The sequence below is a fragment of the Danio rerio genome, chromosome 3, assembly GCF_049306965.1.
Source record: "Danio rerio strain Tuebingen ecotype United States chromosome 3, GRCz12tu, whole genome shotgun sequence".
In the NCBI taxonomy this organism is placed as follows: Eukaryota; Metazoa; Chordata; class Actinopteri; order Cypriniformes; family Danionidae; genus Danio; species Danio rerio.
This window is the reverse complement of record NC_133178.1, coordinates 41,475,374-41,488,671: the sequence shown is the minus strand read 5'-3', so window position 1 is coordinate 41,488,671 and position 13,298 is coordinate 41,475,374. Positions and strand designations below refer to the sequence as shown.

Below are 13,298 nucleotides of genomic sequence, written 5' to 3'. Positions count from 1 at the left end.
AAATGATACGATTTTAAAAAGGAGGCGTGGCACCTAACCCCACCCCTAACCCCAACCGTCATTGGGGGAAAAGCAAATCGTACTAAATTGTACGAATTAGATCGTACGAATTCATACGAATTAGCCACTAAATGAAAAAGTTACGAATTGCCGTGAGATTGTGTTGGTCTGTCTGTCTGTCTGTCTGTCTGTCTGTCTGTCTGTCTATCTAATCATTATTTTACCTAATTTTATTAGGCTACTCAATTGACAATTTTCCCAGAAACCAATAATTACATAATATCTTCAATTACATTCCTTCTTTTATGCAAATAAATGTATCTTGATTTTAGAATTTAATGACATTTGTAAAAAAAAACAACAGAACAAACAAACAAAAAAGAAAACAAAATGCATTCCACATGCAATTTAGCCATGTTTTTTTCCACCTTATTAGTTTATTAATTTAAAAACAAATTTAATAAACTCTGTTTGATTAATCAGTTCCTCTGATTAATAGATCTCCTTGCTTGATGACTGGTATTGCTGACTAGTTTGATAGCTAATGGATCAGTGTTTACCCTGCATAGAGACCCAACAGACTGTACAGCATACAGTATAGTATTGTGTTAAAGGAGAGTGTCCACACAGCTGACTTCATGCGAATGGTAGAGTTGTGTGGATTTCTTTAGTGTCACATTTGTTGTCATTAACAATGCAAGAACAATACCGTCACACTCACTTGTAGCTTCTATAAGCCTCTGGGTGCCTCTTCATTAGTTTCAGGGTTGGTTGGCATGAATTGTAGCTTGTACGCTACAACTCTAAATGACCTCAGACCATCTCAGATGCCTGCAGTTTGTTTATAATGTACTTTGTGAATGTGGTGCCCTCTGGGATCACTTTATTTTTCACTTTTATGTAATTCCAAAAATAAATTTGTCCTTTAGAGTTTACTGTACCAAAGTAATGTAATGCAGCTGCAATCGCAGAGTTTGTGGATTGGATTTTTCCTCAAGCTATAGAAGCACTGTAGTTAACAAAGAACAAACAAAACAGCTGGTTGTGAAAGTAGGGCTAGGCACAAACACTATTTAAAAATGTTTGGATTTTATTAATATATCGATTGTATCTACATCAAATGATACAGGGATAGAAAAGGGGAAATTTGCTGTTTACTCTTGTCCTCTGTGTAGGTGACATATTTTTCTCTTTTCAGTAGAGTATTATAGATGAATCTTGAGTTGATTCACATCAACATTATTCAAGTAAATGGTAACCATAAAAAATAAATAGATAAAAAATAAAAATAAATAACTAACAACAACAGCATATACATAAAGTTATTTCATTTTTGTATAAACCTGCACTCTTAAAAAAGAGGAATCATCTTTAGAAAGAAAGACTGGGTGGCACTGTAATTTCATTTTATTTCATTTTATTTAAATGTATTTAAATTTTATTTTTCTTCTTCTTTTTCTTTTTCTTTTTCTTCTTCTTCTCCTAATAATAATAACAATAATAATAATTGTATTACATTTGTTTGTAATTTTAATTTCATTTTATATATTTTATTTAAAGTTCTTCTTCTTCTTCTTCTTCTTCTTCTTCTTCTTATTATTATTATTATTATTATTATTATTATCTTTATTATTATTATCATTATTATTATTATAACTATTATATATTATTATGTATTATTATTAATAGTAATTAAAATTAATAATGTAATTAATTTTAAATTAATTTAATTTAATTTAATTTAATTTAATTTAATTTAATTTAATTTAATTTAATTTTATTTTATTTTATTTTGGATTTAGAAATACATTCAGCAAGGCCATATAATTAGGTGTAAGTGGCTGCCAAGACATTTTTAAAATGACAAAATATTTATTTCCATTATTATTATTATTATTTATTATTTTAATATTTTTAAAATTGAAATACATTTTAAATTGTATTTAAATTTTAAATTAAACTTCATAAAGTTTTTAAATAAAATAATTAAAGTAATTTTTAATAAATGCAACTACATGTATGTTTTATTGTGATTAAATAGGCATCTTCGGTGAGCATAAAATCTTTCTTTCTAAATCAATCATTAAATAAAAACTTTGTACAGTAAAAGTTCCATCATGATGCGACTGATAAACAAATATTCACTCATTCAGTATCAATTATGGGTAAACAAAGTAACTGTGTTCTTAAGCTGAAGGCTCTATGATTATAGATGTGCATTGCATCTTGAAAATAAATAAATAGATATAAAAGGGTGACGCAGTAGCTCAGGGGTTAACACTGTCACCTTACAGCAAGAAGGTCACTAGTTCGAGTCCCAACTGGTTCAGTTGGCATTTCTGTGTGGAGTGCATGTTCTTTCCGTGTTTATATAGGTTTCCTCCAGGTCCTCCGGTCTCCCCCACAGTCCAAAGACATGTGCTATTGGTGAATTGAATAAGCTAAACTGGCAGTAGTGTATAACATATTCTGGATAATTTGGCGGTTCATTTCGCTGTGTTATTCCCTGATGATCAAAGGAACTAAGCTGAAGGACAATAAATGACTTTATGAATCTGACAAATTACAATGAACTTTGTGGGGTTTTTAACATTAACAATGAGAAACTATATTCTGCATGTTTAATTTAAATATTTTTTTTTTTTCGTGATAATGTATTTGTAAAATAGCAATTGTGTTGTGTCTCATGCTTCACACACTATAGGAAATGTCCCAACAGTGTGCACCAGTACTGTAAAAGTGTGTGCCTGCATGGTATTGATAGTTTTAATGTCTTGTTTTGTGCCCCTTCACCGGAAGCCGCATGCACCTCTGTTAGTTGTTGTCTGACACTGACTCTGGATAGATAGATCAGAGTGTGCTCTGTTATAAACATGAAACCACCAACAAAGGTTCATTGGCTAATAAACCCCCTCGTTGTTAAACCACAGAAGAGTATTCAGCCAGTGCCCATCCATCTTGTCCTGCAGCTAATCTTTTTAATGTCTGACTTCAAACTCATTAACGTGCACAACAGCTCGCAGGTCTGCCGAAAGACCAACCCAACAGAGAAAGGTCAACTGACTAAGAAGATGACCTCTGACCTTTAAGTGTCATTGATGGATCTGATTGATTGGTGCTGTGGCCTCCATTACTATGCGCTGTCAATCTGATCTCCATGCAGCCCAGAATACATCCACCTGCGGAGGTTCCTGCCTTTGCACCTGTCCGTGACTCTGAATGCTTGCATGTCAGCAACTGCCATTCTGGACAGCAGGATATCTGTTCACACAGGGCAGCAGAAAGCAGGCAGCGGCACGGCCTGAGGATTAAACCATCCAGAAAGCAGTGCGGGGTGATGAAGCTGTCTATCTGTCCATCACCTGCCTGTCCTGTCACTGTCCTAACAGTCGCTTGAGTAAATATTGGCCATGAGAAGGCAAGATGGGTGTGTTACTTGTGAACACACTCATGCTTTTTTTTTTTTTTTCCCTACCTCACAGCAGAAGTGCTGAGCCTCAGCAAATATTAAGAGCTCTCAGGGAGGGAAAGCATATGTTTTTTTGTGATTTTTTTTTTCAATTACATCACCCTTCCAACTGTTAATACACTATTTTACAGTGGCATGGCTGCCTTTCTCACTTCTGAGAAAATAAACACCATTAAACATGTATAGGCCATTTCAATGTGGTCATGTCATTGGCCCATGAACATATCCTGCTTGCTATCAAACTATTTCATAAATGTAACAAGAGGCAATTCAGTCATAACTTGATGATGAAACAGCTGTCATAACATTATTTATCAATATGTGGCTCTTTTTGGATTCTCGGAAGCTATAGAAATGTAAAACAGGAAATGTGTTGGGACAATTACTTTTGTTTACATCCCTTACAATGGTCTGTACATATTTTTGTAATGGACACACATGGAGAAATTATATCTATATCTAATGCCATGCCAAATTGTTATAGGATTGGCAAGGCTGTTGAAGTGAGAGTAGATTTGATTGACATGATTACAAACTATATTGGCCCAGAAGTCTAAGCACGGTTTGATTGTCATGCTAAAACATTTTTAAAAATATGACTGAATTTATGCATGGGTATGTTCAATGGCAGTGGCATAGTGTATTATCAGTATTTATTTATTTAATGCTATTTATTTATTTATTTATTTATTTATTTATTTATTTATTTATTTATGTACTGATATTTATTTATTTATTTATTCATTTTTTATTTGTTTTTTTGTTTAACGCTAATTATGTATTTATTTTATGCTATTTTTATTAGTTAATTAATTTATTTATTAATTTAAATGTTTTTTATGTATTTATATATTTATTTATTCATTTATTTAATGTTATTAATTAATTAATTTATTAAATGTTATTTATTTATGTATTTAATTGTTTATTTATTTATTCATTCATTCATTCATTCATTCATTCAACTTTCTTTTCAGCTTAGTCCCTTTATCAATCTGGGGTTGCCATAGCGGAATAAACCGCCAACTTATCCAGCATATGCTTTTTATGCAGCGGATGCCCTTCCAGCTACACACTCATTCACACTCATATACTGCGGACAATTTAGCTTACCCAATTCACCTGTACCGCACGTCTTTGGACTGTGGGGGAAACCGGATCACCCGGAGGAAACCCACGAATACAGGCAGAACATGCAAATTCCACATAGAAACGCCAACTGACCCAGCCGAAGCTCGAATCATCGACCTTCTTGCTGTGGGGCGACAGCACTACCTACTGCACCACTGCGTCACCCATATTTATTTATTTACTGTTATTTATTTATTTTCATGTTAACTTTTGTTTCCTAAACCATTGCATTTTTCTCAATGAGATATAAATTTCCATATTTGTATTGTCGTCAAACTCATCGGCCACAGACTTTTGTATGTGGACGGATACTTATTTATACATGTTTTAATATGTACTTTTTTTTTTTAATTAAATATTTTCACACACTTTTGCATATGTATCATTTCCTGTAGATTTTATTAATATCAATACCAATTACAGTACTCCTTACTGATACCATTTATATAGATACTGTTATTGATACTTTTTTCTACAATCTGATGCTAAAAGACAAAAAAAAAATGTAAAACATGTTTAAAATTTTAAGTTATGTTGAACTTTACAGCAGTTTACAAATACTTTTGAGCAAACAAAAGTAGGTGCATAAATACCAAGACATAATTAACTAACTTCAGTGCATTGCTTGAGCTGGATGGCATGTTTTAGTAGTAAATATTTTAAAGTATTACCAATGTTGCTACCTTTGTTCACTATTCTACTACTGCAAATGTTGCATTTTCAGATGTCCCACCCTGGAGAATCTCGTCTGATGTACATACTCCCAAAAACTTATAGTGTCAATAATTAATTAACATTTTGGGGCTCATTTTAAAATTAGGTCATACTTTATATTGATAGACCATTTGTAAAATTTAGGTTACATTGCATCTACATGCCAACTAAAGATCAGTTTTTTTTGTTTTTTGTTTTTTTTTTTTACTGTTTGTTGTAACATCATTATTAAATCAACATTTTAAATTACATTTATTTATTATTATTTTTTTATGTTTTCAGCCTATGTTTTCATGAACTTGCATTACCATTTGAATACACAAATCTTCCCCAAGGTTGTATATATAATATCTAAATAAATGCCAATATCTAGCTGTTGATTCAAGTACATCTTTATCTAACAGAAAGTTTGTTGGAGTGAAACCATTCTATTAGATATTCATGACAATCAAGATGTGATGTCATTGCCCCAGAAAAAAAAAAGAAAAAAAAGAAAAGAAAAAAAAAGTCCTGGTCCTAAAAAGATACATTTTCTGTACCCATTTCTGATTTTATTGCCTCCATTTTTAAAAATTCAAATAAAATGCTGGTAAAAATGTTCTTAATCAGATGACATTTCATCTGTGGTTCAAACCAGAGCATTATCTAACATGTATGCACACCACTTGGGAGGAACCCAGGCAAACCCTAGTCAAATCCCAGCTTTGATCCACTGCCTTTCATAGAAAGCTTATGAACCATGTCCATCAATGCACTTCAGAAATGCTTCTTTCCTCTTCAGTGGAAGCCTGCTCTCCTTGCATAATTCACTAGTATATGGCTTGTGTAAAATCAGTGTGTTCCCTCTCTTCCAGCCTTCCAACAGGGCAAGTAGCTGCTAAAGTAATGGCTTACGGTAATAGCGGGTCAATCAGACGGCACAATTAGAATGAGTTTTTAGTGCAGTAGAAATCACTGTAAAGAATTCAATATTGTGCAAGTCTTTACTCATAATTCCTCCATCTAGTGGAGAGGCTTTTAGGAGCTTTCCCCAGCTTTAAAGAGACGCAGTGCAATAATGAATGACTTTCATTTTGTGCTGCCATTGTCATATTCTTTTCTAACACACACTCTGTGGTTTTAATATAGCATAGTTGTATTCATATTAGATAGTAACATGTGCATTACTTGACATTGCCATTATATCAATAGAGGACAAAGCGTTCTTTAGTTAATGGCCTCTGTATTGTTCCTTTACTGTAGCAGTAAAAGTGAAATAAGGAACATTCAGAGCACTCAGGTTATTGCAAAATACAAACACACACACATAGCAATCGCCTTTATGTCCATGGTTCAGGGAAGGAGTGCAGTGGAAAGAGAAGCTTTCGCTTTTAAACCAGTTGCCATCCTCTCTTAACTCACAAAATGGTTTGTGAAAAAGCCAACATTGCTTACAGCTGTCTCAATGTGGTTTCAAAGCCTGCCTGAGAGTACTGTGAACTGAAGCTCCCTCTTGTCTGTGCCACCCCAGGGAATGTACCTCTCTCCGTGAGGGCAGTGTTTTTCAAAGAAATACTATTCCCACATGATTTCCTTCTGCCTTAATAGTTGGGTATTTCATTTAAAACAAATGAGTATCAATAAAAAGCTTGCAGGACTCTTTAGAGCCGTGCTTGTGAGGTACATGGCTTCTCTCACCCGTATTATTATCTTTTATGATGAAATTGTTTGTGTTTAGTAATTTATCATGTGAGTTTTTGCAGAATGTCTTTGAAGATTAGAGGCAATTTGACCAAATTATACATTTGAATTGGATAAACTGGTCTCTAGAGACACTGGTTGTTTTCACTTAAACACTTAAAAGTGCAAAGTGTAATTGATCTGTTCCATCCCCAAAGTATCGGTTCTTCTTATTTTGATGGTCTCAGAGTTAATGGAGGGAGAAAAGGGACACTTTTGTTTTCTTTTATCTGTCAGGTGGAAATTGGCCAGTGGTTCTCGATAATAGCAATATGTCACAGGAACTGAAGGGAAGAAAAACAGTGTGCAAAATAATTTGATGGTAAGCTAACAAAGTTATTTGTTTGCTTTCCACAGTTCCAGAGACATTTGAGTGAGACGTTAGGGAAATAAATTTGATATGAATTATTCCTTTGAGCTGTATGATTTTGCACACATACGTATCAGGCATCTTGTATGATACAAATCATGTCTTCATTACTTTAACACTTGTTTCAAATATTGCTTTTCCAATTTAAAGAGTCTATGAGCATCAGTCAATGCTTATTTTTTTCTCTTTTTTGTCCTATCCAGGGTCTACCTCTGGGCCCATAAATGAGACTAAAATGGTGGGAGAGAAGAAAAGACAAGAGGATGAAAGCCATCAACAATGCTCTTCCCTGGGGAAATAAGCACAGGCCATTTTGAATTGGTGAAACACTACAACAGCTCTCCATTGAAGATTTAACCTGTATATCCATAAGCTATGGTCAGTGGGTTGGGATATCAGTGCAGACACCCCCAACTCATGTGAAATCTTCCTCTGGACCAGAGACTGAACTTTTTGTTCCTTGGTTAAAGGGAAAGGGTTTATTACCCTGCTCAAATACTGTGAGGCTCCATCCAGCCTAGTTTAAACTCAAGTGGTACCCCCAAGCATCACTCATGGCTTCCAGGAGGGCATCAGAGGCTTGTTATGGAGGCATGGTAAAGAGTGCCTTCTTCTGGTCTGTGGCCATAATATGTCTGACTTACATGGGTGGAGTGAAGGGAGACTGCTGGCTCATAGAAGGTGAAAAGGGCTTTGTATGGTTGGCCATATGCAGCCAAAATCAGCCACCCTATGAGGCCATCCCTCAGCATATCAACAGCACCATAGTGGACCTTCGCTTGAATGAGAACAAGATCAAGAGTATCCACTACTCTGCCCTCAGCCGCTTTACCAACCTCACATACCTGAATCTGACCAAGAATGAGATTAATTACATCGAGGATGGAGCTTTTTCGGCCCAGTTTAATTTGCAGGTTCTCCAGTTAGGCTTCAATAAGTTGCGTAACTTGACTGAAGGGATTCTCAGGGGATTGGGCAAGCTGCAGTACCTCTACCTCCAGGCCAACCTGATTGAGACTGTGACACCCAATGCCTTTTGGGAGTGCCCCAACATTGAAAACATTGACCTTTCTATGAACCGCCTCCAGGTGTTAGATGGGTCTACCTTCACCAGCCTGACTAAGTTGACCACCTGTGAACTCTACACAAACCCTTTCAACTGCTCCTGTGAGCTCTTGGGGTTTGTAAAGTGGCTGTCTGTCTTTCCCAACCGGACAAGTGAGCGGATGGTATGTGACTCTCCTGCAGGGGTCTCAGGCTACAGTCTTCTAAGCCAGAATCCGACCAATCCCACATACCGGAATGCTCTGCATATGCTGTCCACTGTGTGCACGGAGGATTATGTGACTCCGTATATATCTGTGCCTCCTGATACCACCACTTTCCCTCCGGACTCCACACCATGTGGGCTTGAAGACTGTCCCTCAGGTACTGAGCCGGAGGAAATCAGCATAAGTCCCACGTTCCTAGATTTAGATGTGAAACCAATCATGAAACTCAAACAAGTGTCTCACACGAACGCAGTAATCACTGTTCAGATCCCTTACCCCTACAAGAAAATGTACATCCTTGTGTTGTACAACAACAGCTTCTTCACTGATATACAGAATCTGAAGCGACAGAAAGAGGACATTGAACTAAAAAACCTGAAACCCCACACTGATTACACCTACTGTGTGGCTTCAATAAGAAACTCATTGCGATTCAATCATACTTGCCTGACACTATCTACTGGGCCTAAGAATGGAAAAGAGCGAGTAGCAAGTAATGCAACTGCCACTCACTACATAATGACTATTTTAGGATGTCTTTTCAGTATGGTAATCGTTTTAGGCATTGTGTATTATTGTTTGCGGAAAAAGAGGCAACAAGATGAAAAGCACAAAAAGGCAGGCAGCCTAAAGAAGAACATAATCGAGCTTAAATATGGGGGTGAGCTGGAAGGCGGGACAATATCAAGGATGTCTCAAAAGCAAATGATGGCTGGGGAGAGCATGACTCGGATGCCCTACCTACCGTCCGGCAGTGAAATGGAACAATACAAACTGCAAGACATCAGCGACACACCGAAAATGGCCAAAGGGAATTATATGGAAGTGAGAACAGGGGAGCATCCGGATCGAAGGGATTGTGAGATGTCCATGGCTGGCAATAGCCAAGGTTCGGTTGCAGAGATCTCGACAATTGCAAAAGAAGTGGACAAGGTCAACCAGATTATTAATAATTGTATTGATGCTCTAAAATCAGAATCCACATCCTTCCAAGGGGTGAAGTCTGGTGCGGTGTCAACTGCTGAACCTCAGTTGGTACTCATTTCAGAGCAGCCTCAGAGCAAGTCTGGCTTCCTCTCACCTGTCTACAAGGACAGCTACCACCACTCTTTACAAAGACATCATGCATCAGACGCCTCTCCGAAACGTCCCAGTACAGCTACTGGAGGTTCAATACGAAGCCCGAGGCCTTATCGTTCAGAAGGGTCATACAAGTCAGAATCAAAGTACATAGAGAAGACTTCACCCACAGGAGAGACTATCCTGACCATCACGCCTGCAGCTGCAATACTAAGGGCAGAGGCGGAAAAGATCCGCCAGTATAGTGAGCATCGGCATTCTTACCCTGATGCCCACCAAATTGAGGAGCTGGAAGGACCAGAAAGCCGGAAAACCTCTATCTTAGAGCCTCTGACGCGGCCTCGGGCAAGAGACTTGGCTTACTCACAACTCTCTCCCCAGTATCACAATCTCAGTTACTCGTCTAGTCCTGAGTACTACTGCAAACCATCACACAGCATCTGGGAGCGCTTTAAACTCCATCGCAAGCGACACAAAGACGAGGAGTACATGGCTGCGGGCCACGCTCTAAGGAAAAAAGTGCAGTTTGCAAAGGATGAAGACCTGCATGACATTCTAGATTACTGGAAGGGAGTATCGGCCCAACAAAAATCTTAATCTTCTCAAGTGTTTGTTTGTGTCTTTTCCATTTTTGATGGACCACAAAGGATCAGGACCATAATTAATCTTTAATCTAGTGAAATCAAATTCTAAAGGATAAATATTACACCACAGAGATTTTCAACTTAGGGAAAAAGGTTTGTGTACCAAAATGAAAAGATGTTACTTAAAGCAACAAGATGAGAATATATTGCAAATATAAAATATATATATATATATATATGTTGAAACGGATTTTTAGTATTTGATTACCGCATGGCCAAGTCCTGTGACAGTGGATTTGCTGTTGTGTACTGTGAGACTAAAAAGAATCCAACAGTGACAGACATCTTCTGAAATCTTAGTATTTCTTCTGCAGGACCACTGTAATTTATGGACCTTTTTTCCCAATGTTTCAGTTTGATCTAAAAACAAATGAACTATGTACAGATACTGTTTCTATATTTGCAACGTTTGCTGTTGAAAAAAAAATGAGAAAAAAAACAAACAAAACAAATATATAATGTGTATGATTCAGGTTTAGACCATGGATTTTGGAGTTAGCTCCTGTGATATTATCTGTCCTTAAATGAATGTTTACCGTCCTGATGGATAAACATTGCACTGGTCAATGAAATGACATATTTTCCTTTAGGCCACAGTTTACGCTACCCTGCTTTGCCAATTTTTCTTTCCGATCCATGCCACTGATCAGACCGCACAATATTACACAAAGGCTGATATGATGTTACATTAGTGTATCATGACCACAAAGTGAATCAGTGTGGTTGGGGTTGCGTAGATGAAACATCTGCATACACGATTGCAGTGTCAAAGTTGAAGAAAATGAAAAGCAATGGAAAAGTAGACCGTTTAGATGTAGTTGTTTACCAGTAAAGCGATCCACAAAACACGCACTTCTGCTTTGACCTTACGATGCCTAATAGTAATGAGGGGTTTTCTGATCATGAACCAAAGTGCTTGGGTGGCAGCTCATCACACATTTTATTTTCTGCAGATGTTTCCATCAATCTCGAGCCAACAGCCCTACGGATGAATGTATTACATGCATAACGCAGCCTTTTCAGCTGCAGTTTCTTTGTTGTTTTTTACAACCACATGATCCCCATTTTTCATGCTGTATGCTAAGTTTTGATATTCATACTTTTCAGTTTCATGTATTTGTCATTTGTCAACAATATTCAATCAATGAGAAAAAAATATGTTTATATACTTAAGGGTGTTGTTTTAGGCTTTTCTACTGTTTGGCGGGTAAAAATGCTTTTGTAAATGTTGAATGGCACTGCACGGACCCTGCAATGATCAATGCTGATCAGGAAGGTGAGACATGATTGAGAAAGACTACATAACCCAGCCAAACTGTTGCCACTGGATTTGTACATCATCTAGTGCAGGAAGTAACGGGGTTGTCCAATTTCTTATTTTCGTTTTTTTCTTTTTTTTTCTTGCTTTTTTTTTTTAAACCGCCTTAAACTTCTGGAAAATCTGTATAAATGTATTTTCTTTCTTTGAGTGTTGATGTTTTTGAAAAAAAAGTCTTCATCTGTTGTCATTTTTTTAAAAAGACAATACATTTCAGTAGATTTCAAGAGCTGTCAGGTTTATAGGTAATCTAACAAGTAACCTACATGTTTTTTATATTGCATAGTGTAGCACTCCTGTATCTCATTCAACTTAGAAATGTTGGGAAATCTGTGAACGGAGAGCATCAGATACAAACAAGAGCACAATGAGTGTTTTTTTGTATTTCTTAAAACTATGTTACCTGCTTTCAAACAAATTACTGTGAAATAAAGGAAAGGGTGCACCCATAATGTCAAGATCTTCATGATAACATTTCTTTGGAGTTCTTTGCTTTTACTTTGTTCCACTTAAACACTTACAATGTGTTCACAAAGCAATGAATGCATATTTATAAGTGGTTTAGATGTAAAATGTGGTGTCTTGGTATATTTTCAATATGAAAGCAGTGCAATAACAATCATAGCCCACCCCTAATGAATAAAAAAAAGTGTATTATTAACATTTATTGGATGCTCAGGAAAAGTATCTACAATTTGCTTGCAATTATCAGTTGAACTGAACACTAGGGGCAGTAAAACATACAACTTGTCCTTTTTTAACAAAATTTACAGTTATGAAGCAGATTATTGATTCAATGAAGACCCCTTTCCATACACTTCTTCAATAATGTCCTTTTAAACATAAGTATTGAATAATAAACAGCACATTCAGTACATTATTAACACAAAATAAACACAGACAGGTTCATGTGTCACCCCATAAGCAGAACATAACATCCAGCAAGCTGCAAAGTCAAACTAAATGCACATTTAAGGGTTATTTTATAGTAATACCACAAACACAGCTTTTCTCTTTATACACATTGGCTTTAAATTTTTACTCTCATCAATAAGTATTTGAACTAATAAATACAGGTTTTATCTAAAACTTGTTTAATAAACTACCTGTTTTATGTAATAATATTTTAGAGCAAATAAAGCAGAGAACAAGAAACACAGAAAAAATATCCCATTACTATTAATACAGAAGATGTCATTTTCTATAAACTAACTATAGCCATTATGCAAGAAGGCAAAATTAATAGTACAATTATAAATAACAAGAAATGAGCATGCAATGCATGGGTGACATAATCAAAGGACCAAATGTATATTGTGTGTGGTGAGTTATTTTCAATATGAAAACCAATATGATAAAAATAATAATAATAATAATAATAATAATAATGCCTTACATTTATATAGAACTTTTCTAGACACCCAAAGCTCTTCACACATTGGAAGGAATCTCCTCATCCACCACTAGTGTGCAGCATACACTTGGATAATGCAACGGCAGCCATTTTGCGCCAGACCGCACACCACACACCAGCTGATTGGTGGAGAGGAGAGTGATGAAACCAATTATGCTTAGGAGGCCA

The 13,298-nt window shown here is 36.1% G+C and overlaps 1 protein-coding gene across 2 annotated transcripts in view; it reads left to right on the top strand.

The window, feature by feature from the left end:
- Positions 1-12,168, top strand: part of elfn1a (extracellular leucine-rich repeat and fibronectin type III domain containing 1a) — a 191,628-nt gene extending 179,460 nt beyond the window's left edge. For both annotated transcript variants that reach the window (XM_005164194.6, XM_005164193.6), the window contains one exon: positions 7,607-12,168. In XM_005164194.6, the coding sequence (XP_005164251.2) occupies positions 7,958-10,351 (2,394 nt within the window). In that variant the 5' untranslated portion in view covers positions 7,607-7,957 and the 3' untranslated portion in view covers positions 10,352-12,168. The remainder of the gene's footprint in view (positions 1-7,606) is intronic.
- The last annotated feature ends 1,130 nt before the right edge of the window (positions 12,169-13,298 follow it).